At 37.1% G+C, this 26622-nt stretch overlaps 1 protein-coding gene across 4 annotated transcripts in view; it reads left to right on the forward strand.

Annotated features, from left to right (window-relative positions):
• Positions 1-26622, forward strand: part of PPARG (peroxisome proliferator activated receptor gamma) — a 107733-nt gene that overhangs the window by 68021 nt on the left and 13090 nt on the right. For all 4 annotated transcript variants that reach the window (XM_039482475.1, XM_039482476.1, XM_039482477.1 and 1 more), the window contains 3 exons: positions 2373-2511; positions 13078-13277; positions 22770-23220. In XM_039482475.1, the coding sequence (XP_039338409.1) occupies positions 2373-2511; positions 13078-13277; positions 22770-23220 (790 nt within the window). The remainder of the gene's footprint in view (positions 1-2372; positions 2512-13077; positions 13278-22769; positions 23221-26622) is intronic.

Genomic DNA, 26622 nt, shown 5'->3' on the forward strand with positions numbered 1-26622 from the left:
GGTCTGACCCGGTACGGCCTTTCTTATGTTCTTATGTTCTTATGAGATCTGTGTTCTGTTTAAAAGGGCACTGTCATGTAAAAAATTATTTATTTAAAACAAATTGCCCTTCATATATCAAAAACAGAACTTTATATTAAAATTGGAAGGATTTTAAAATCTAGTTTGATTTTTGTTATTTATGCTATTGATTTATTTTTCAAATTTTTCTCAGTTTGGTCAATGAAAAGAAATTGGGTCCCAATTCTGCTATCATTGAAGTCACTCATAAAATTTGAATGTATTCTAATGGAAGCAAGAGCAGGATCTTACCCAATTTAATTTTTTAGTCAATCTCTAGGCAATTTAATATTCAGTCTATATTACTCTGATTTGCATTTTATACCCACTTTGCACAGTTGTAAATGGCTACACAAGATCAAAGGGCATTGGTGAATCAAGCCCTATGACTTTAAAAATTCATTGAATCTTTCAAAGCACCCACTGATGCCAGTGAGTGCTGTAGGGCTACACCAGGGGTAGGCAACCTATGGCACGCGTGCCAAAGTCGGCACACAAGCTGATTTTCAGTGGCACTCACACTGCCCGGATCCTGGCCACCGGTCCGGGGGGCTCTGCATTTTAATTTAATTTTAAATGAAGCTTCTTAAACATTTTTAAAACCTTATTTGCTTTACATACAACAATAGTTTAGTTATATATTGTAGACTTATAGAAAGAGACCTTCTAAAAACGCTAAAATGTATTGCTGGCACGCGAAAGCTTAAATTAGAGTGAATAAATGAAGACTTGGCACCTCACTTCTGAAAGGCTGCCGACCCCTGGGCTACACTGTCCTCAGTAATAGGGGATTACAGAGGCACAGACCTGCTCTGGTGTTAAACAAAATCTCAAAGGATTACATTGTGAATCTATGAGAAATCCTTAGAAGAGGAATACATCTATTATCGATTACTTATGGTCACAGTGAAATATATAAATAAGAAGTCAGCATAGTGCTTACAACTGAGCTGTGAGAAAAACTAGCTGTAACAAGGAATGAACTGTAATAAACTTGGACATGCCTTATTAAAATAAACGGCATATGAATGATCTGAGAATACAACACTAAACCATGAGATAAGACCAGAAGTTTAATTATCGGCAAATATTGCACATGCCATGTGCGCTTAGTCAAAGACAATCCTAGTCTAATCAAGCAAGTACAATAATCTGTTTAGAAATACACTGCTTTTGGACTGTCCTATTGCTACAATGTAATGGAATTCTTTAAAAATAATACATGTGCATTCATTGGATATTATTTATATTGTTCCTAACCAGCAAAAAACTTACATCTATATGTAGAATTTAGAATGGATGCTAAAATCTAAACAACCACGTAAACCAACATATGTTTTCTGCTTGTGTTTCAACCCCATAAGGCTTCAAGTAATAAAAAAGTGTTCTGAAAAGACAAGATTATGAATGTCCATAATGACCAGCAAAAATTTGTCTCTTTACAGGGCTACATTGCACTTTGCAGTAGTTATCCTGGTTATAATACTAATTTTAGAATTTTCAGGTGCTTGTATATTTTGAAGACCTGTAAATTCAAAACAATAAGAGCAAACTGAACATTTCAAACATAAACAGATCCTGGAAATAAATATTACAAAAATAGGTTAGCAATAAAAACAGCCAAAGAAGTAGAATAGATGAAGGAAAATAAATATTCTGTAAGTACATGGGCCTCCAACAGTAAAAAGATTTGAAAATAATGAAGAAGCAGAGTTATTTAGAGAAAATAACTAAACCAACAACTAGCCCACAATCTTATGCTTTGCTTGGGTGGGAATGATTTGCTTGAATTAAAAGAATAGGAAGATGGAAATTAAATTATAATGTAATTAATAGAGAGGTATGAGTTCAGATGAGACATAAGCAGCAGGGGCTTATGAGGTCCTGTTTTTCATGCAATAAAAAGAACTGTGGAAATAAAGACAGAAAATATATGAATCAGAAAGAATGTCATAAAGAATGTCTTTCTTCATGGAATATTTTATGTTTTTCATGAGGCACCAGCAGAAGTTCTTTAAACTAGAGAGTGTGCAACCCACCCAGATGTATTTGCATATCATTCTTTTTTAAACTCCTGGATTCAGAGAGTGGATTGGGTTTGCTATGATCCATAGAATTTTTCTTACATCTGGTAATGAGTTCTGATATTTTGAAAATGTGCAGAATCTTAAAATGGGAAAGTTCTAACACACATTCTTAAACAAAAGTAGCTACAGTATATTCAGTATAGTGGAATCTGCCTTTCAAATGAGGCAGAGGCACTGGAAGATGTTTTAGGCTGATCCTTTTCCATGCCTTTATTTTTATTGCAGGGTTTCTTTCGAAGAACAATCAGGTTAAAGCTAATCTATGACAGATGTGATCTGAATTGTCGCATTCATAAGAAAAGCAGGAATAAATGTCAGTATTGCAGATTTCAGAAATGCCTTGCAGTTGGCATGTCACATAATGGTAAGTACATGAATTGTCAGCACATATTGAAAAATATAATATTTTATCTGAAAAAAATCACAAATTAGATTATTATTTATTCTTTATACTGCTAGAGGCCCCAGCCACATTGTGATAGGCACTACACAAGCATACAGTATAACCTCAGAGTTATGAACACCACAATTACGAACTGACTGGTCAACCACACACATCATTTGGAACTGGAGGTATGCAATCAGGCAACAACAGAGACGAAAAAACCAGCAAATACAATACAGTATTGTGTTAAACATAAACTACTAAAAAGATAAAGGGAAAGCATTTTTTTCATTCTTCATGTACTCATCACTAGTGCAATTGTTTATCTTTCTTTGCTTCACTGTATTACTTCTTGTCTAAATTGTGCTGTATACCTTAACGCACCAGCCTTTTGCATTTAGGGCCAAAACCAGTGAGGATTCACCTTAATTCTGGAAAATGTATTCTGTGGAGTGTGGAACTTACCAAAAGTGTGTAAATAATAATAATTTCAATTTGCTGCACAGAACACCTATCCAGGTTTGGTAGCATTAATGATAATAAAGTCTCCTCACACTAGGATATTAGATGTGCATAATTGTAAACCAAGTGGTCACACTACTGACCCACCCTATTCTTCCTCTTTCTTTCTGGTATGTGTAGAGCTGGCACTGTTGTCTGGAAGGAGTGTGGAATTCCTTTGCACACCCATTCTAGAGTTGCCCTCCCACCACCTAGCTTAACTGCTGCGGTTCCTGATCTTTGAGAGCTTTCTCTAGCTTCTCCACCACCCATCGGCAAATTTAATTGCAAATGTGAATGCCAAACAGCAGTTCCTTTTTGTATACTCTCTGGATTTAGGCTATAAAGAAGTGTACAATTTTACAGGTGAACCCCTTACACTATGTAAGCAGATAGCACTAAAATCCTGGCATAGTATGATACTGTTCTGTGGCACAGGAAAATGTAGAAGGTTCCTGTGAACTTTAAAGTCAATTTCTGAATTCCTATGAAAATACTTATTTCAGAATCTTTGAAGGGAGAGAGCCATATCCCATATGAAGATTCTTCACTCTTTTTTCTTGGCAAAGCCAAGTACAAACAGGAATTAAATGTCATAACATAGAGACTTATGTAATTCTAAGAGTAAAGAATTGCAAACATGACTGGGAAAATAATTTCTCTGTGGTTTTTTTAGGACTTTCATTATTATCAGTATAAAAAAATTAGTGTGCTGTTCCCAAGAGGAAAGCTTAACTGTGGTTTCTGAAGCTAATACACTGAATTCAGTGAATACATTGGTATGGGAAATGTTTTCCTAATGGAAAATATGGTTTTCAAGTTTCTGGGATGCAACAATAACTCTTAAAAATAAATCTCAATTTTAAAATACTTCTGTGAGTATTTTTATAGTAATTTTACCATGTTCTCTGGGATTGAGAGGAACCTGCTATTATTGTTTTCAAGACATGTGCCAGATACTCTTGTAGATGAGGGATATGGCTTCCATTAATGTCAGTGTGAGCCACGTACAAGTCCAAGGGAGAATTTTGCCAATAGTGTATATTTTCTTCTTAAGTGATATCTTTCTCTGTTTTGCTAGGCACAATATCTTTATACTGATCTGTGGCAGAAGGTCCCCTTGCCATGTATAAATTAAAAAATAGATTTGACAATAAAACATTAAATTTGTGCCTTTAAAGACAAAGCCTCATACTGTGAGGACATATAGAAATGCAAAACTGGACTGGAAGCCACTACACACACTGGGCTTCTTTCTGATCTCTTTTGCAACGGTGTATATGGGAGTAATGCCATTGAATTTCTCTGGATTTTATACCCATGTAGAATGCGACTCATTGGGTCTGAAGATTCCAAGCCATGAAGATATTTAGCATTGATATATTATTGCAAAATATATAAATAGCTCACATTCAGGAGAGGGGATCATAACCACATTTTGTACCATTTGAGTGGAGGTTAACAAAGTATTCTCATTCTTTGGATGTTGTTTTACTTTCCTTTTCCATCCGTAATCACTAGACACTGTTTAACCCACAGTTGTTTATCTTATATTGCTATGTATCTCTCATCAGGAGTTCCTGTAATTTCAGTCAGAAGCTTGCTTAAATTTTCTTTCTCATTGAAATTACAATTTACACAAAGTCAGCTCCTGAAGAGAGAAAAAGAGTACATATGGCAACTTCTTTTGTAAAGCACTACGTGGTGGCAAGGGGAGGATGAGTATTGTAGCTTTGTCCAGAGAAACAGAGAATAAAAAATAATTTATCTTGATGTGGCATCTTACTCTCATTAGAAAACAGGAATTACAATTAATCGTATCTTTAAAAAAAGACATTTAATATTTGCAGTCAAGCTGACAATACAAAATCAGAGCCTTTCCTACTTCAAAATATTCTTTGAAAATAAATATCAAATTATATACAGCTTCCCTCATGTGTCATTTGATATGTTTTTCCCCTATGCCAGTGGAATTTAACTCTAAATTAAATTATACATAAATACATTCACATTCATAAAATCATAGGCACACTGAAAAATGGATAGAAGCCTTCAACCTTATTGATCAGCAGAGAAACAGAGTCTCTCTTATGACACTTTTTCTTGTGATTTTTATGCAAACAGCCTTTATAAAACTTTGATAAAGCATTTCTCCTTGACCAGTTCACAACCAATCAAGCTCACCCAAAATTTCCAATTTATAAAAAAAGAAAAAAGTGACCATTTCTGATGCAACTTCATTTTCCACAAGACCTTTTGACATCTCTTTGTAAATTATACATTTTTGAAAGAAGCAGAAACCAAACAAATTAAATTTGGAAGTTGCAAAGAAAAAAATATTTTAAATACAAATAGCAATTTAAAAACTAAAAATATTACTGTAGCACTTTTCATTCACAGATCTCAAAGGAGATCTCAAAGTATCATTATCCCAAGCAAAAGAAAATAAATGAAATGTAAAAGAATTCATCTACTCAAAACAATTAACTGTAAATAAAATCAAAGTTAACTCCTGTGCTACCTATGGACATATCCTAGGATAATGCAAACACTTGTCCATTTCTGTTAGTATAGTACCAGGATTTAAAGTAAGGTATACACACTTCCCAGAGCCAAATTGGTGTCCATTTGTTGAAGATACATAGCCATAAATATATTTAAATACTCTCATTACATCAACAGTATTCTTGCTAGCAAGTTAAAGAAGTATGATCTGGATGAATGGACTATAAGGTGGATAGAAAGCTGGCTAGATCATCAGGCTCAACGGGTAGTGATCAATGGCTCCATGTCTAGTTGGCAGACGGTATCAAGTGGAGTGCCCCAAGGGTCGGTCCTGGAGCCGGTTTTGTTCAATATCTTCATTAATGATCTGGAGGATGGTGTGGATTGCACCCTCAGCAAGTTTTCAGATGACACTAAACTGGGAGGAGTGGTAGATATACTGGAGGGTAGGGATAGGATACAGAGGGACCTAGATGAATTAGAGGACTGGGGCAAAAGAAATCTGATGAGGTTCAACAAGGACAAGTACAGAGTTCTGCACTTAGGACGGAAGAATCCCATGCACTGCTACAGACCAGGGACCGAGTGGCTAGGCAGCAATTGTGCAGGAAAGGACCTAGGGGTTAAAGTGGATAAGAAGCTGGATATGAGTCAACAGTGTGCCCTTGTTGCCAAGAAGACTAACAGCATTTTGGGCTGTATAAGTAGGGGTATTGCCAGCAGATCGAGGGATGTGATCATTCTCCTCTATTGGGCATTGGTGAGGCCTCATCTGGAGTACTGTGTACAGTTTTGGGCCCCACACTACAAGAAGGATGTGGAAAAATTGGAAAGAGTCCAGATGAGGGCAACAAAAATGATTAGGGGGCTGGAGCACATAATTTATGAGGAGAGGCTGAGGGAACTGGGATTATTTAGTCTGCGGAAGAGAAGAATGAGGGGGCATTTGATAGCTGCTTTCAACTACCTGAAAGGGGGTTCCAAAGAGGATGGATCTAAACTGTTCTCAGTGGTAGCAGATGACAGAACAAGGAGTAATGGTCTCAAGTTGCAGTGGGGGAGGTTTAGGTTGGATATTAGGAAAAACTTTTTCGCTAGGAGGGTGGTGAAGCACTGGAATGGGTTACCGAGGGAGGTGGTGGAATCTCCTTCCTTAGAGGTTTTTTAAGGTCAAGCTTGACAAAGCCCTGGCTGGGATGATTTAGTTGGGGATTGCGTTGAGCAGGGGGTTGGACTAGATGACCTCCTGAGGTCCCTTCCGACCTTGATATTCTATGATTCTATGATTCGAACAGTTTTACCTCAGAACTTTTTAATCCCGTGGTGTTGCTAGTTTATTATATATTTTTTGCTGGGAAAAATAAACACAATATAAATTGTTCATGACTTTACAAGAGTGAAATACCAATAAGCATTCAGGGCCGTCCAGAGGATTCAGGGGCCTGGGACAAAGCAGGGGAGCTGTGGCGCCTGTACTCACCCGGCGGCGGTCCAGGTCTTTGGCAGCATTTCGGCAGTGGGGGGCCCTTCTGTTGCTCTGCGTCTTCGGCAGCACTGAAGGGCCCCCCACCGTCTAAATGCTGCCGAAGATCCAGACCGCCACCGGGCCAGGGCTTGCGGGGCCCGGGGCCTGGGGCAAATTGCCCCACTTTCCCCCCCCCCCCCCCCCGGCAGCCCTGTAGGCATGTGTTATTTTAAATTTTCAACAGAGAGCTGGCAGCATTACACAATGATGTTATTTTGCAATGAAAATGACTAATATAAGGCCCAGTTCTTTAAACACATACATGAGTAATATCATTGACTTTATGGGACTACCTGCAAGACTAACTACTACTCACAGGAGTCAAGGTTTGCAGGACTGGATCCATATTTAAAAACACTGTAGTACTGCTGTGCTTTAATTTTCTACTGCAAAATCAACAACAGGCTCCTTTCGTGAATCATCTTTACCAACAGGATCTGTGCAGTGACTGATGGTTATATGGGAAAGCTGCCATACATTTTCAAATTAAAAATTGTGTCATACTGGTTTGTATTAATGTTCTTGAACCAATGAGCATTAACTAATTCACCGGTATTGGAAGTTCTAGCAAGGTCCTTATTACCAGTATGGTTTCTTTTTCAGTCTTAAAATAGTATTATTAGTTTTAACAATAGTATTATTTGTACAGCTTAATGGCAATTATCCTCTCATAGAAAATCAGTCTCCATTTTGAAATGATCATATTATTTCAATTAAGTTTTTGTTTGCTTGTTAGTTTGTTTTTTTGTTTAAAGAACTATATTTATTTCTTCCTAACATACTCATAAACTGACTATATCTTTGAGACACTGCTCAGTCAGCAGGAGAGAGTTTGTTACTTGCCTAAAAAAAAAAAAAACATGTCCTTAGGAACTAGAATGTATGTTGTCTTTTAATCTCAAAATACATGTACACATCCTTAAGTGAGTACAAACAAAGGCCTATCTACATACAAGAGAGTGCAAATTTTAGACACTATAAAGGGACCAACTAACCAAAGTATAAGCAGGGTAAATATTGCTTGGTCTAATCAAAATACCTGTGGTAAGCAACTCTATTTTAATAAAGTAAATTTTCCTAGTCTGGATAGACCCTAAAATGTAAGATCAGTTAAATGAATTTCAGTTGAGATTTGGTGTAAAAACCTTGACACAGAGGGATTATCTAGTGACAAAAATAAAATTAAATCCATTGTTTAAAATCTTGGAGAAGGGTATGAAAATTTTAGAGCTAAGTGAATATTTAATGTAGCCAGGGGAAGTATTATAGTGTCCATTTTTCTTCTCCCTTTGTAAAAAAACAGTCTGTATAAAAGGACAACTTTTGCTAGTGAGATTTCAAAATCATGACTGTGATCCTGCAAACTCTGACTCCTGAGAGTAGTCTCACTGAAACCAGTGGGACTATTTGTGTAAGTGAGGGATGGGGCCTCAATATTTGTATCCTGTAGAGCTGTATTTCTTAGACACGCTTTATTGCCATTATTTTTTAAATGCAATAGCATGCTTCAGGAAGTGAATTCATAGCATTTGTATCTGATATTCTCAGATTGTTAAAGGTATCATGTGCCTTGTTATGAATGTATTGTTTACATATACAGCAATATAGTTTAGGAACAAGGGAATTACCAGAACAGAACAGACAGTTTGTCCATCTACTCTGGTATTCTGTTTTCAGTGGTGATTAGCACCTACTCTGGATAGGAAGGTGAAATACCTTCTAAGGTCCTGTTCTTGTGAGTTGCTGAGTATCTCCTGTGAAGATACTCCCACTGAATTCCACTCCTATTCTTGTCTCAAGAGGCAGTCCCCACTTTTCAGAATTGGGCTCTTAAGTACATCCAGCCAGTGGCACCACATGCACTCAGTTACTACATTGATGAACACATTATGAATATCAATATCCATATCCTGATGCATGAGTTTCTAACAGTAGATATTTTGTATATGTGACTAATGCTACAGCTATTACACACATGACTGCTGATTTAAACAAATGTGCTATTCTGATTTTCCTTTGCATCCAAGATCCTTAATTTTAACACCAATATGGCTTCTTATTTTGCTTTTGGGAGTTAGAAAATGGCCAGTAACCTGCCAGATCTCATTTAAGATGTATCATCAGTTATAAATCCTTCTTTAAAAGAGAGGTGAGGGGCAGGGAAAGTCAAACTTGTTGGCAAAAGCCCTGAAAAGGCACCAGAGCATTGCAAGCCTCTTCTTTGATATGGTGAGGCTCTTGCAAAATGAACAAATATGTTTAAAAAGTGGACAAATTAATCATAAAACATAATCCTACTAATTGTCAGAAGTCTGACACTATTTAAAGCCTGTAATCTGTCTTATTAAAGGACAAAGGAGACTTTAATGAAAATGTGAATTTCACAACCACTAATCACTCTGATTCCCGGTTCAAAATGTACAGTAGAATCTCAGAGTTACGAACACCAGAGTTACAAACTGATTGGTCAGTCACGCACCTCATTTGGAACCAGAAGTACGCAATCAAGCAGCAGCAGAGAGACACAAAAAAAGCAAATACAGTACAGTACTGTGTTAAACATAACTTACTAAAAAGATAAAGGAAAAGTTTTAAAAAAGATTTGACAAGATAAAGAAACTGTTTCCATGTTCATTTCATTTAAATTAAGATGATTAAAGCAGCATTTTTCTTCTGCTTAGTTAAGTTTCAAAGCACTATGAAGTCAATGTTCAATTGTAAACTTTTGAAAGAACAACCATAACATTTTGTCCAGAGTTACGAACATTTCAGAGTTACAAACAACCTCCATTCCCATGATGTTCGTAACTCTGAGGTTCTACTGTATTTTATTTACTTTTCGTAAGCCTTTCATGCCCCTAGCAAGAGTCTTAAATGTCATGTTGGGTTTGGTTTTCCTTATGACAATTTTTGTGAAGTCATATGGTATAACATACCTTGTGTATAAAGGCTACCTGTATTATGTACACAGTATTACACTTTACCTGTAATATAATGAGACTAATTGGGCCCTTTTTATTAAATGTGGCCTTGATGACGCAATACCAGAACACATCTTCAGTCATAGAGCTTACACAAGTGAGACCTAAAGCATTATATAACAATCTAATATGAGGTATCATTGTATAAATACTGTATAAATACATTAACATCTTTGTTATATATATAAAAAAATCATTAGTACTGGTCAGTGATTAACAGTAAAGCCAGAAAAACAACATTTCTTATAAAACCTCAGAACATAGAACCAAAACATGTCAAGTCTCCACTGTGCTACAAAGCTCAAAAATGATGAATACAAGGAAAATCATAATCTGGGAAACTTTAGATGATTCAGGATAAATTACTCTAGCATATTGTCCATAACCTCAGTTTTATGATTCCTGATATAAATAACTTACAATGACAAATAAGAGTTTCAAGATTTCTTGATACACAAATAGTATCGGCAGTATATTGTTCAATTATAAAACCAAAGTCCCTGCTTTTAATTACAAGTATTTATTTAAGCACTTTGGACTGAATTCGTCTCTGGTATTGTCTCAATGTTGATTTCAATTGATTTCAACATTCCAGTGACTTTAGTGGATTTTCACTAGGTATGAATCTAAATTCTTTTGTTAGTTTGATGAGTAATTTTTTCTATCACTTGTCTTTACTGTCCATCCACAATTCTAGTCTCTTCCGATGAAATTCACTTGTCAGTAGAAGACCCATGCAATCCCCTCCTGCTATAGAGACCTCAATTTTCCTCTTCTCATGTGAATGTGGGATGGAACAGTCACACAGAAGGGGCTCTGTTCTTCCTGGGCCTGATCCAAAGCCCACTGAAGTCAACAGACTCCCATTGACTTCAATGGGCCTTGGATCAAGCCCTCTGCACTGGGAAGATGGGCTACAGGCCAACTCTCAATGTGCCAGCAAACAAGATGTCTGTTTGGGGCCAGGTGAGGCAAGAAGGCATTGGATACATTCTTATTCACTTTACAGTATCTGGTAGGTGCTGATCGGGGGTGGGGGGGCAGCAGCCCAAAGACTACAATAAAGTCTGTCCTTAGGTTGATACAAGATATATTTTGTTCCCACAACCATTACACAGGATACCAACCCCAAACCTGAGTACACATTCTTTATACAGGATTCGGGTGTTTCTCCCTGACAGAACTGTGTTAATCTCTTTGAGCCATCATTCACGCTGTGTCATTCAGATTCATGTATGGTACTTTTTTTTTTCTTTAAATCTTTTAAAACATGGGATTTTGGAGAAAGCTTTTCCTAAGCTGTAAGAAATTAAGAGGATTGGCAATCAAGTGTCACTGGAAACTGTTGCTGGTAGCTGACTAAGTTCATTTACTATCCCTGGGGGGGGGGGGGGAGATGGTAACGTGGACTCCAGTCCAAAACAAATATAAATTGGCAATTATTCAGATGTTTCCATATGAAGAAATTGTAGGCAGGGGACATATTCAGGAAAAAGCCTAAATATAGCATGCGTTAAGTGGTCCCTAATGAACTGCTAGGTTCCCTTCCATTCTGATTTTATTCTGAAATGTGAACTCAGGGGACACCCGCAGAGATATGAGATATGCAGCATGTTTCTCTTGGTGATGGATTTTACTGCAAGGGAACTGTGATGGAAATGTGAGAGCAAACAAGCCACCTCTAGCATGAAGTGAGAGTCAGTCAGTGATACAGGTGCTAAATGGCTTTCATATGCTTTTGTGTCATCAAAGATTATTTTGAGTTTATGAAAGTGCTATTTTTGGCCCAGCAACACTAGTGTAAAAAGGAGTATTCCATGTTTCTCATAACAGGAAAGAGGCAAGCATAATCCAAAGGAAGTGTCCCCAGTTTAGCCATTTGGAAGTACTAAGCTAACAATGTCTTTTACCTTTAAAGGGAGAAGACATTGACAATTGGAAAATCTTTATTTATAGGGTTTTTTTTTACCTGTTCCTAAACCAAGACCACAAACTTTTTTCTTTGGTTTTTTTTTGGGGGGAAGTGACTTTTTCACTTTGATACTCTTTCTATCTTATTTTCTTAAGGGTCATGTAGATTTAATTCCATTTACTGAAATCTGTATATTGTAAAAAATAGTCTGTTAGGAAACATATCTTACTGGCTTATTTGAAAGATTTTTCAGAATCATTGCCCATGTGCCTTTGGATGGTACACACTTATAAGTTGTAAAGATGTGTGCCTTACATTTGAGTTGGGTAGTTGTGAGGTATTGTGAGTAGGTGAGTCCTTTGCCACTCTGTCAACACAGCACACATACAGACAGAGTTAGCATTCAAATCTCACCCCTCTGGGGTTTCCCTTTATTATTAAATTAAGGGCAACTAGCAACCTTTTGTCAAGCTGCCTTCTAAAATTGCTGTTTCTAGGGATTTTACCTGAAAGACCTCCTATTTGACCCCTTAATTCCTCTCAGAATAACATTTTATAGTACTTTATATATTAATCACTATATAGATATTAACTACTTGATTCTAACAACTTGTCTGTGAAGTAAGGAAGCATTCCCTTTTTGCCTAAAATCATACAATGAGTGAACCAGGATTAGAACCCAGAACTTCCTGACTTTTAATCCTGCACTCGGTGCAATGGACAACACTGTCTTTACTTAAAGGCTCTCTATTTTTTATCCTCCTGAGTTGGGATTAATTAGACTCACCTGGTCTGACTACCAGATGAGTCAGAAGAATAGCTCTTTATTTCCATACAGGCTCCTAGAAGCTGACGCCTTTTCACAAGGACATCCTAGCTGACTGTATGGGTATCCAGATTGTTTCCTCTGTTTAGTTTTGTTCTTGTGACAATTCTCTGAACCCTTTCAACTGCTTGTCTACTCTGTTGGATGAAATCATTTTTCTGCCACTTGTCTAAGCACTCTGAATGAAAATGAAACTCTGGAATGCTCATTATGAAAGGTGACAGAATATATTATTTTTAAAATATATTTATGTTTAGATGCAGCTGTGACTAATGTAACAATTTGTCTTCTTCAGCTATCAGGTTTGGGCGAATGCCACAAGCTGAGAAGGAGAAGCTCCTGGCAGAGATTTCCAGCGACATCGACCAGTTAAACCCAGAGTCGGCTGATCTTCGAGCCCTTGCCAAGAACTTGTACGACTCATACATAAAGTCCTTCCCTCTGACCAAAGCCAAGGCGAGGGCGATCTTGACAGGAAAAACGACAGACAAATCAGTTAGTTTTCTCTGTTTTTTTTTTAAGTAAATGATTTACCACATTGACAACACACTAAAAAAAAACCCAACCCTTTGCTGTTGGCAGTTACATATTTCAAGCTGTGTCTGAAACACAGGAAATGTTTTTAGATAGGATAAGTAAACATAATTTGAAAAATCTCCAAGTTCACCTAGTAAAATACTTGAAATCAGTACAAGAATTTGAAGGTCATCTTAACCTTCTTGTACTCCTCGATCCATTCTTCCTATTTCCCCTGTCCTCCACCATAGTTTATCTTACACATGATCTCTGTATTAGGTCTATCTGTTAGAGGATAGGCAGCAATATTATTGCAAGCATTCATACAGTAGTGTATTACCAGTACCAGCTGTGAACCCAAGATATGTTCTAAACCCATGTAGTTAAATTATGATAGTCATACCCTCCTTGGTTTCTGCTTCGTAAGTGTTGAATGATTCATGGAACCAGCACTGTCACCCACTCTCCCCAAGTGTACTGCGTATTCCTAAGATATAATGATGAGTTCCTGCATTTAAGTTAGTTATCTTGGTTAGTTCAGCATCCTGTGGTATCAGAACTTAAATTTTAAGGAAACACATTATAGGAAAATCTGTGTAAGTTAGCAATAAATGTATATGTATTTGTGGGTTCCCTTGAAAAATGCAACATGTAAAGATCTTTTTTTATTATACAGCAATATCTCTGTAAATCAGTATAAAAGTATGCATCTATGACATCCTATTAAACACAGTGGAGTTTTGTTTTATCATCATTCAACTACATGAGATAAAAAAACTTTTCCAAAAATAACAGCTATTGGTGTTGATGTGTTTCCTTAGGCTGAGTATCAGGGAGTTTGTTAGTTAGGACCACACTGAGGCCAATTGATTTGATTTTCTTTGATATTTTCTAAGGCAGGAAAGAATTTCACACTTTTTGATTGCTACTAAAGGCTTGTCTTCACTGCAAAGTTAACTCGAGTTATAATTCAAGTGATTCCCCAAACTCAAGTACCATCCACACACAAAAACCCTTCACTCAAGTGTGGCAGTGTTTTAACTCAATTTGGCTGGCCCCTCAAGAGGTATAGGGTAAAGCATAATTTTTCACTTGCTAACATGACTGTTCTGTAGTGTGGACTCAGGCTAGCTCCACTGTAATGCCCTAGTCCTCCAACATCTCCCTACATGTGTCCAGGATAGACAACTTATCACACAGTTCACTGGGAAAGAATTCATAGAGCAGTTCAGCTTCCTGCAGAGCAAAGAACCATGGGATACTTCCCTAAGAATTTTTAGTGCTACATATGAATAAGTGTAGCACCAGTGCAGACATAGAAGCCCAACTGTTATTTTGCAACATGCCCACTCTCTCTCAAGCTAATCTAACTCAAAAGCAGTAACTTGAGTGTAGGTAACTTAACTCTGCAGTCAAGACATACCCTAAACTTGCAAAAGAGCCAGTGAGAACAGTTATAATCTGACCTGCCTTGGTATTAATATGCTTAGTAGAAATTTTGCTTCTATGCATGTATCTGATTTGGGAAGTGAACTGTTTTATGGATCAAACCCATAGAAATCAGTCAGGTATAGAATAATCATCAAAATGGGCATTGCCAGGTTGATCCTTACACTTTAAGAAGCTTTGCATGCATATTTTATGAATAATTATAAGCAATAGAGGTGTGTGAGTCATTGACAACAAAATTAAGAGTCTCAAAGTTTGCCAAATTTTTGCACTGTAATGTGAATAAAAAATTAGTGCACTAAAGTGGGCCTATTATGAAACCAAAATATTTTCATTAAGAAAACACATGAAATAGTTACTTCATGTGGGTTTGCATCTAAACTTTAACAGCAGCCATTGATGTCTGCCGTGTGACATGGGTATTACTTTTTCTCTCCCTGACCTATGTCACACAACTGAGATCGGAAAAAAAAGATAAGTCTTTTACCAAGACATTTGTGTGTCTCAACTTTCTTGCACAGATTACAGCATGTACAAAATATCAGGTGCATATGACTAAGTGAAATGATGTTAGCAAGAATTTCACTAACAATATTTTGCTGTTTTTTACAGCCCTAATAATATCACATTTCATTTACTGTATTTTCTTGCCGTTGAGGTCTAATTAGCCAACTGCAGTGCCTCTAGAAGATAGGCTTACACATTGGAATATGGTAGAAAAGACGGAGGTGCTGCAGAATCTGTGTACAGCTGGTCTTTCCAACAGGATATCAGCATCTAGCAAGAAGAAATCAGTTGCTATGCTAGGGATATTCTGGTTCTGAATGGGGTACCATATGTACAGTGGAAGCAGTAAAGAATCCTGTGGCACCTTATAGACTAACAGAAGTTTTGCAGCATGAGCTTTCGTGGGTGAATACCCACTTCTTCGGATGCAAGCAGTATTCACCCACGAAAACTCATGCTGCAAAACTTCTGTTAGTCTATAAGGTGCCACAGGATTCTTTACTGCTTCTACAGAACCAGACTAACACGGCTACCCCTCTGATATATGTACAGTGATTATCCCAGGCAGAGGTTGGAGGGGAGAATAGAAGTTGTGCATATAGTACATTTCTCCATGTGTATATGTGGTATTTAAGTCCTTTCATCCCAACCCTGCTGCTTCATTCTGCCTTTCTTTCAGCTCCCTCTTAAGCTTCTCACTATGTTACAGTAAGCAGGAAAGCAGCTGGCAGAAGGAGCAATGAGAAAGGGAGGGAAAAGAACACCAGCAGTTCTAGACTGCTGCTCTTCAGGCATGAGAGTAGCCCATGTAGGTAGAGGACAATGCTGAAAGGAAAGCAGTTTTTTCCCCAACCTCTCTGTATCCTGAACAGAGGGCAGAGAAGCACAGTGGTAGTTTCTTTGTGTCTCATGTCCCATGCTTTAGCCGTGGCAGGAGAATTCAAATGGAAGGCAGGCCAGACAATTTCTTTTCCTTGGAGAGAAAGTTCTGACCTGAGAAACTCCACCACTTGTAGCAGTGCAATTATTTTTTAAATTAGGAAATAGAGCAGTTTTCCTGATAGCATTTGCTCTCATCCCATATGTGCCACTGTATTAATCAACAATGGATAAGGATGTTGTCCAGATCTTTCTGCTAAAATAACCAGTAGTGAAACATTTAACAGTATCAGCATTTAAACTGTTAGGTTTCAGAGTCACAACCTCATTGAGAAAAAGTGGCAGTTCAGATCTTTCTTAAACCCTGATTCTTATCACTGTTTTAAACTCAGTGCAGTTACTCCTAATTCACACACCAGAGAATCTGAGATCAGAAATAAATTATTGAAGCTATTATTTATATCTCTCTGGAGACTCTGTCAAAGACTACTGCGTTGGTCCTCAATAGGGTTATCAAACCTCCAGGATTGTCCTGGACTCTCCAGGAATTAAAGATTAATCTTAATTAAAGATTATGTCATATGATGAAACCTCCAGAAATACATCCAACCAAAATTGGCAACCCTAGTCCACAACTAGAAGGCTTTCTTCCTGAGCAGTAGGGCTAGGAACTATTTTTCAGGGACTGCTTAAATCCTACATAATTGAACAGTGTAAAATGTTGGGGACCAAAGATCTCTTCCTAGTTGCAAATTAGCATTGCCCCCTATTTATAAAGGATGTTGAGAGCCTTATTTAATACATAATTGTTTGTTTATTAACAATAAGAGAGAGAGATGATTGTTTTGTATAAGAGTTCAGATCTCACTGCTCATATGTTTGTGGTAGAATTAATTAGCTGACTCAAGGGCAAGAGCGGTCTGCCAGGTTGTAGTAGCTAACATCCAAGCCATCAGAGCAGGATCAAACTTAATTATATTGTTTTTTGTCTTTTAATGTATACTGCTGATTTTCCAATTTCTTGCCTCATAAAAGGAATCTTTATATATTTTTTTTAAAACTGGTCTCATTCTTCCATGTTAAACTCTGTAAACCAGATTCTGACCTTATTTATGCTATTGTATGAAACAGAGTTTGAGTCTAAATTGTGTGAGTTTATGTACTAAGAATGCCACCAGCTATTCTCACATACTTAAACCGATGCAATTAGAGTTAATATTAAACCAAGCAACTGTCTGCTTTATCTAATGCGTTCATGCTGTTTGGACATCTAAACAGCATTGACTGAGGCTCTGATCCTGCAAACACTTATGCACACAAATAATTTTATGTATATGAGTAGTCACACTCAGATCAATAGTAATACTCACTGGCATAATGTTATTCACATAAAACTGTTGGTAGGATCGAGACCTAAACACCCAGCATGCCCTGGGCCCAGTGTAAAGTTTGGGCAGGAGTTTTTAGGGGTGAACTCTTCTTCATTTGTTCCAAATTTGTAGTAGGACAGCACATTCACAATTTTCATTCTGAGAAATACTCCAAAGCTGTGTGAGATCTGAATGAACTATACTGCTATGCTTTGTTGGGTGGTTAATTAATAACTGTCTGGACTTTGGAAGTGACATGGTAATACCTGAATGTTATGCTGATGCAATGCTCATGCAATGTATATAGCGTACCATCACATGATGTTCTATTTAAACCAATCACCAGGCTAGAGTCTGCCATAAAACAATACATAAACAGACAAACCCCTATATAATTGCTACCACTTTTCAGGCCATGTTTACATACCACTGGAAGAGTGGATGCACTCAGTCAGTAAATAATGATTAAAACTTTTATATTATTTGCACTGTAATGGACTTTGTGCTATGGAACATCAAATTGTTTACTATGGGCACAGTTTAAATTTATACCTTTTTTAATTGCAGTAGCATCTGCGTCACCTGAAAATGATTGGATATGCTAAGGTAGTATGTGGATTCTAAAATTACTAAGTAACAAGTCCTCTTCTGGAATGTACAGCGCTCACCAGCCATGGCAAAATGAGCTTCAGGTTACAGAGTTCATTTGAGCCTTTAAATTGCATTTTTTTCTTGGCTATTGTCAACTCTTTTTGTTTTTCATTCTGTAATATGAGTGGGCTGAGCCTCACTGAAGTATTATTATCAGCATAGCAGAACAGTAAGCAGAGAACAGCTGTTATCCATGATAGGGCTAGCTCAGTGATTTGAGCATTAGCCTACTAAACCCAGAGTTGTGAGTTCAATCCTTGAGGGGGCAGTACTTGGTCCTGCTGTGAAGGCAGGGGACTGGACTCAATAACCTTTCAAGGTTCCTTCCAGCTTTATGAGATATGTATATCTCCTTATAATAAATTATGCTTTTTCTCAAATTTGGTGCTAGAGGAGCAACTAGGAATCTCAGACTATTAGGGTTGAAAGGGACCTCAGCCCCCTGCTCAAAGGGGGGCTAATCCCCAGACAGATTATTGCCCCAGATCCCTAAACGGGCCCCTCAAGGATTGAGCTCACAATGCTGACTTTAGCAGGCTAATGCTCAAACCACTGAGCTATAACCTCCCCCATGAACTGACCCAGTAGTAATGAAAGTAGATGTTTAGTAAGCTACACTTGTGGAGTCATTATTCCATCCAGTTATTTATATGAAAAATATTCTGCTGTTGCCAGGACTGGAAGAATGTGCAATAAGCCTTGAGACATATATATCCTTTTCCTACTATGTGCTTTCACACATCTTGAAATTTGAAAGATAGTGTCATAGTACTGTAGGCAAACAATTAGCGATGTATCTTACATTGTCTTGTATTTTGACTGAAACAAATGTCCTGTTGCTAGGTTTGCCAGATGGTCACTCAACCAGTTTCATTTTAGGCCTTGTCTGCATAAGAAAATTGTGCTAATTTAACTAAATTGGTTTAGAAACTGATTTAATTAAATTGGTGCAACCCTCTTATGTGGATACTTTTGTTTCAGTTTTAAGGCCTGGTCTACACTGCGGTGGGGAGGGGGCTCGATGTAAGATATGCAACTTCAGCTACAGGAATAGCGTAGCTGAAGTTGACATATTTTATTTCGACTTATCTCCCATCCTCACGGCGCAGGATCGAAGGCCATGGCTCCCCCTTCGACTCCGCTTCTGCCGCTCGCCCTGGTGGAGTTCCGGAGTCGACGGGAACGAAATGCGATATATCGATTCCCGATAGATTGATCGCTACCTGCCAATCCGGTGGGTAGTCTGGACGTACCCTAAGAGTGCCTCATATCAGTTTAGCTTAACTAGGCTTCTAAACTGATTTAATTAAATTGAAACAATGTTCTTATGCAGACAAACTCTTACAAGTGGATTGTATGAGCAGGGACCCAATCTACTACTACTATCTTTGAAATTGCTTTTAAGTCTCTGCAGCCAGACTACAAGAAGTTAAGTCTTTAAGAATCAGTGCCCACAGAAAATAACTTGTTGCATTTGGAAGATAAAGATATTTGTTGTAGTAATGATAGGAATTATGTAACCAGATGGGATGCTTTGTGTGCTCATTCACATACCTGTACCCAGAATTTTCAGGCATCTTACTTTTATTTCGTAGCAGGAACCTAAGATCCAAGATGGTATGATGGTCTTTTAGGTAGGTGCCTTGAGTCCTTGTCAGAGAGCAATGTAAATTATTTTGCAGGAGTGGCATTGCAAAGAGATTAAAATCTTCATTTTGTAAGCATTGTCAAAGAATAGCAGGATTTTCTTGTGCTGACTTTAAATATCAAAAAAGACTAGTCAAAGACAGTAACAAATACATTCCTCAGAAAGACTGCACAGTTCCCAAGACTGATTTCTAAAGGTCTGGTTCTAAGTAAAATACAAAGGTATTAAAAGGTTTTACCACCAGACTTTTGTATATTCTTTGTATATTTTAGGGTGATCTGGATTGCTTGTTAACCAGGGTACAACCAGACAATATGCATTTTAATATAGTTAAATGTAAATGCATACATGTAGAAACAAAGAATGTAGGCCATACTTAAAGGATGGGGGGCATAGTGAATAATCAGTTCAACATGAGCTCCCAGTGTAACACTGTGATCAAAATAGCTAACGCAATCCTTGGATGCATAAACAGGGGAATCTCACATACGAGTAGAGAGGTTATTTTATCTCTGTATTTGACACTGATGCAACCCCTGCTGGAATACCGTGTCCAATTCTAGCGTCCTCAGTTCAAGAAGGATGTTAATAAATTGGAGAGGGTTCAAAAAAGAGCCACAGGAATGATTAAAGGGTGAGAAAACATGTCTTATAGCAGGAGTAGGCAACCTATGGCATGGGTGCCGAAGGCGGCATGTGAGCTGATTTTCAGTGGCACTCACACTGCCTGGGTCCTGGCCACAGATCTGGGGGGCTCTGCATTTTAATTTAATTTTAAATGAAGCTTCTTAAACATTTTAAAAACCTTATTTACTTTACATATATATATTATGACTTATAGAAAGAGACCTTCTAAAAATGTTAAAATGTATTACTGGCACGCGAAACCTTAAATTAGAGTGAATAAATGAAGATTCGGCACAGCACTTCTGAAAGGTTGTCGATCCCTGCCTTATAGTGATAGATTCAAGGAGCTCAATCTATTTAGCTTAACAAAGAAAAGGTTATGGAGTGACTTGATTACAGTCTATAAGTATCTATATGAGGAACAAATATTTTAATAATGAGCTCTTCAATCTAGCAGAGAAAAGTATACCATACTGGAAACTGAACCTCGACAAATTCAGACTGGAAATAAACTGTACATTTTTAACAGTGAGGGGTATTTAACCATTGGATTCTCAATCAATGGCAATTTTCTAATCAAGATTGGATGTTTTTTTCTAAAAGATATGCTCTTTTGGGAAATTATTTCGGGGAAGTTCTGTGGCCTGTGTTATACAGGAGGTCAGGCTGATTCCTTCTGGCCTTGGAATCTCTGACCTATGAATTTTGTATGTCTGGTGCCAAAAGGCAAATTGAAGACTTAAACAGAAATATTGGTATATGTAGAATTGAGGCAGAAAAGTAAATGCCAAATAGAAATATGTAGCACCTTGTGGTTATTTATTATTTTAGTTTGCTTGAATAAGAAGGGGATCAAACATTCACAGCTGCATACATAGGTCACAGTTTGAAGAAATATTTCTGCAGCTGGAACACAATAGAGTGGTACTAAAGATAGCTGATATCTTACAAATTGTAGCTCTCCCTTATCCACATCTCCTTCTCCCCTCTCAAATGTAACTTTGTGGTTTTCCACCCAACTTCACAATTAAACAATTAAAATGGTATGTTTCTTAGAAGCAGAACATGATCCAATTGTTGGCGTATGTTTAAATTACTTTTTTGGGAGCCAGTAACATAGGGCCTGATCCAGTGCTCATTGAAGTCAATGGGTTGAATACATGAAGGCTAAAAGGCATGTTAGAAATTATACCTCCCATGTTTTTTACTTCAGTTGAGGTGAATAACAGATAATTACTTATGTGTGGGAAAATGGAGGGAAGACAGAGTGAATTGTCAGGGGAAAAAACAAATATTACCAAATGATTTGGGAGGATGTGTTCTTTGTTTTTCCCAAATAAACTAATACAATCCTGAGTAAATGATGCATGTACTTTATTTAAATAATTTGGCCCCAAGGATAGAGATACCTAAGATATCTGTTTATTCCAAAAAAGATTGTTTCCAGATCACAGAAAAATAATTTTGCTGGCATTACTTTTCCTAATTTGTTTTCAAATTGACTTATTCTAGTTGGGTATTTTTAACAGGCAGACTCATTGTTGTGACCTGAATTCACTTTATTCTAGTTTACTTTTTTGCATCAAGGACTTTTTTTCCTCATTAACAAGTTACTTGAGTTTAAAAAACTCTTAAGTCCTTTAATATATCAGTGTAACAGAAGATGCCATTTACAAGATAGTCAAGGTAAAACAGTTTTGATTATTTGTAACACTTACTATGACTTGTATTTAAAAATAAGCATAACAGCATATGAAGTAATATAAATGTGAACATATTGTGTCTATCTATAGAAAAAGTATTGTACCAACATAACTACAAATTAAACATTTAAGGGTAATATATTATTGGATGTAAACTATTAAAATACATGTTAAAGAGATAATATTCTTTTATTAACAAACCTTCTGAACTTTGAATTCTTATAATAAAACACTTGTGAAACTAAGAGAGGACAAAAACATTAATAGACACTTTTTAGGAGTGAAAATCAGTTCTGCATTTTAAAATAAATTGCTTTCCTTGAATTATTTAAAAAATTACCCTCTCCAAATCCCAAAACTCCAGGAAGTGGGTTCCCAGCAAGTGTAGGAAATCTGTAGCAATTACTTGGCCTTTCTGGAAACCATTTTTAATGCTGGAAGAAAGTTTGCTTCAGTGGATTTATCTGAATTTTAACCCAAAAGCAAAACTATTAGGTATATTGATGTGTATTTACACATCCCATGTCAACTTCCATGGGTTTTTTAACAATGGTTTATGCCTTTATAGTCTTTCAGTAGGATAATGTATGTAGGAAGGACACATGAAACTCAATCCCATTTTTACTTTTATTTTTAGCCATTCGTTATTTACGACATGAACTCCTTAATGATGGGTGAAGATCAGATCAATTGCAAACATGTGACACCCCTGCAGGAGCAGAACAAAGAGGTGGCAATTCGCATCTTCCAGCGGTGTCAATTTCGCTCAGTGGAGGCAGTGCAGGAGATCACAGAATTTGCCAAAAGCATTCCAGGCTTTGTGAACCTTGACCTGAATGACCAAGTAACTCTCCTGAAATACGGTGTCCACGAGATCATCTATACATTGCTGGCCTCACTGATGAATAAAGATGGAGTTCTCATATCCGATGGACAAGGATTCATGACGCGGGAGTTTCTGAAGAGCCTGAGAAAACCTTTTTGTGACTTTATGGAGCCCAAATTTGAGTTTGCTGTGAAGTTCAATGCACTGGAACTAGATGATAGTGACCTGGCAATATTTATAGCTGTCATTATACTCAGTGGAGGTAAGTACTGCTTTATTTAATATACAGTTTTATATAATAGACTTGCTACTTTTAACTCCTGTGAAAACAGGACAAGGGATCACTACTAAGAGATCGAGACCAGATGGCTTAAATGTAGCCTTTAATTAGCTCTCTACTGACTTGATATTCCTTGCCTTCCTTCAGTTATTCCTTCAAACTGCCAGTGCGAATGTGCTGTTGTTACTGATTGAGCTGGACATGCCTGCTGAGTCAGCAGTATTTTTCATCTTAAAAAAATTAAATCAGAACTGTCTTACTTAAAACAGGAAGGGTAGGAATCTTACCAGCAAAACCATTTAAAAGTCACTCTACTGTAGTAAGAATTCTTTTACACCTACAATTAGCTTGCGCAGCCTCTTAATTTTATATTAATAGCTTGGATTCAGTAAGAATTTCAAATGGATAAGTACTCAGCATTTGACTCTCAGGAATGTAAGGTTATTTGAATTCGGTCAATGATATTGACCCACATAGGGTTTTGTTTACCTTAAAAAGAAAAAAAAATGAATGAGTTACTCAAGAAAGTGAGAACCTATTAACAGTAGGGAAAAAACATGCCCTCATGGTCTGCTCAACCTTTTCCATGCTGGTAGGCTAATAGCAATGTCTATGCTTTGTGGACAGAATGGGTACAGAAGTTAAGGCATCAATGTGTGTGCAATGTCTTCAACTTTCTGCCAAAGAGGACAGTGAATTTTCACTCTTCTTTAGAAGAAGCAATTAGTATCGCCTGCCTTTTTCTAATTCTGTCACCTCTTTGGTATTCTGTGGATCAGTTTTCAGGCAACTCTCCAAAGCAGCACTCTTTCCATAGAAAACCAGATACATCAAGCCTACACTGTAGGCCAGAGTCAGCTCTTCTATGCTCGTGCAGCCCCATTGACTTCAGTGGTGTTGTATAACTGTAACCCAAATGAGAATTTGGCCCAGCTGGCCTGTATGCTTATTCTCAGTTCTGTACCACAGATGTCATGGCAGACCTGTGCATGTTTCTGAATTCAGGTCTGCAACAAAGCAAAGCAGAGTGCTTTTTTACTGAATTATCTTTAAACATAAACACCATATGCTAACCTACAAAAATCAAACATTTTGTTTGGAGTCTGTTGTTATGTATGATATACCATACATCACGTTTAAATTAATGTAAAATTACTTTCTGGCATTCTGGGAAAATATCACAACATGTTCTATTAGACTAGCTGAATCCACTTCAAACAAGTACAGTTCTTCTCAGAAGACCTTTGCTTAAGGAAGACTTTCAAACAAATGGATCCCTGAGGACTTTGAATTAATTCAATAAAGCAGAATATGATATGAGTACATTTTTGGTTGGCGGGGGGGCAGGGAGAATGGAATCATACAAGCTTAAAAAGACACTCCAGAAAGTGAGCCAATAAAGTCTGAGTTTTCTGATATTACAGAAAAGTTAACAGATGAGAAACAGGCCTTTAAAAGCTCTCTCATTTCTAATTGAAAAAAGGGAACTCTCAATCTGTAGCTGCAAAACTGGGTCTGTTAAATTTCAGTGGTGTTTGTTTTGCATTAGAGGGAACAAGTATGAGGTAAGTCATCTTACGTTTTGGCTCCCAGGAGGATAATAACCCACTAAGAAATGTTGACTTCTGTGAACCAGATTAATCAACCAATAATAATTTTTCTTATATGAATAATCTGAAAACCGAGATTCATGAACCACTTTTAGAATTTAATTAATTAGTTTTAATTAGTTCAGAATCTCATCCAGTCACTGTACATACAAATCCTATAGTTTTCTGATATGAAAACAGATGTCTGAAGGAGATATCCTTCTACCTGCTTTCAAGACTTTTAAAATAAGAAAGACGATGTTTTGAAAAAGCTCATCCCTTATTTAAAACAATGACATCTCTCTTCCTACTTGGGGATGTCCTCTAGTCTATAGAGTCAAATTGTACATATAACAAACTATTTTTTATAATCTGTGTTCCAGCTGTAGTTTATATTAATATGTTCTGTGGGAGTACATGAAGAACAGTGGTAATTTAATACAGACAGGTCCAACAAAGTATGGAAGTGAAACCCTGCTCTTTTGGATGCTCTTGCTGATGTTTTCAGTGGGAAGTTAGCCTACCAAAATATTGAAGAATCAGGCCAGTGTCACCTGAAATTATGAGTTCTAAAACCACTACACCTTTATTAAGAGGCCACTGACTCAAAGAATACTGTAATGTTAAAGCCACCTCAAAAAGTCTTTTGGGTATATGTTGCAATACCATAGAAAGGGGGGAAAAAACCTAGTGACTGCTCACAGAAACTTCCAAAAACACTCCAGCCAAATGCTTTGCTTCTGTATAAGTGATTCTGTCATTGCCTAGGGAAGTAATGTTGGATACACTGTCTCCTTAAGTGGTACCTTTTACACTGTTTAAAGAGAAGAAGAAAGAAAAGAAGAGCTGGAGATATTTCTAGCTGAAACATTACACAGGAAAAATTTCTGTTTGTGAAATGAAATCATTTGGAATTTATCACAGTTTCTCTAAAACTTATAAATTGCTTAGACTGAAACAGTAGCATTTATGGCCTATTTTACAAGGCAAAATCCCCACATCAAAATGACAGAGAAAAGCGACAAATTAACCATAATGGCAACAAATTAAAAATAATTGCACCTCCACAGTCACCCACTTGAGTTCTAGCTGAGCCATTCAAAGCACAGTGGGCCGGCTCATTCAGTTTCAATCACTTCAAATGTTGCACTGTGCTCGTTATTATAATGCTAAACAGCTGTTCTTAATGTGCCTTTGTACATTTTGCTTAAAAAGAATACTGAAAATGTTTAATTCAGGCAAAAAAAATTAATTACATTAGAAAAATGCTGATGAGACAGAGTTGCTGATCATGGGCAACAGAATAATCCCCATTTCTTAAAAGAGACATTTTTTATCCCATTGTTAGCAATGTAAAATTTTCATCAGAGCATTTTTTTTAGTTACTGTAATTTTGAGAAATGCATTCTGGTAAAATGAGATTTAGAAAAATGTTTTTAGAAAGGTTTTTTCCCCTTCCTGTCATCACCAGCCATCTAGCCCTGCATACTCCTAGAGGAAGATCCTCAGCTGCTGTGAATGGTCACAGATCCAGTGAAATCAATGCTGAAGGTTGCCTCAACCTCTTGCAGGCCATTAAAAACAAGAACTCTAGGATGATAGATGTATTTGCTGTTCTGTGACACCCAAGCAACCCTGGCCTCAAGATGTAAATGGTTGTGCTATTTAACAGTAACAAATTTATTAAAGTTAATGTTTAAAATCAAATTTACACAAGTTAAGAGGGAAGGTACTGTACGTGTGGGGTCAGGCTTGGGTTATGAGGGATTACAAGCATCGGTTACAAGGTTCATGA

Source organism: Mauremys reevesii, linkage group 7 (genome assembly GCF_016161935.1).
Source record: "Mauremys reevesii isolate NIE-2019 linkage group 7, ASM1616193v1, whole genome shotgun sequence".
NCBI lineage: Eukaryota > Metazoa > Chordata > Testudines > Geoemydidae > Mauremys > Mauremys reevesii.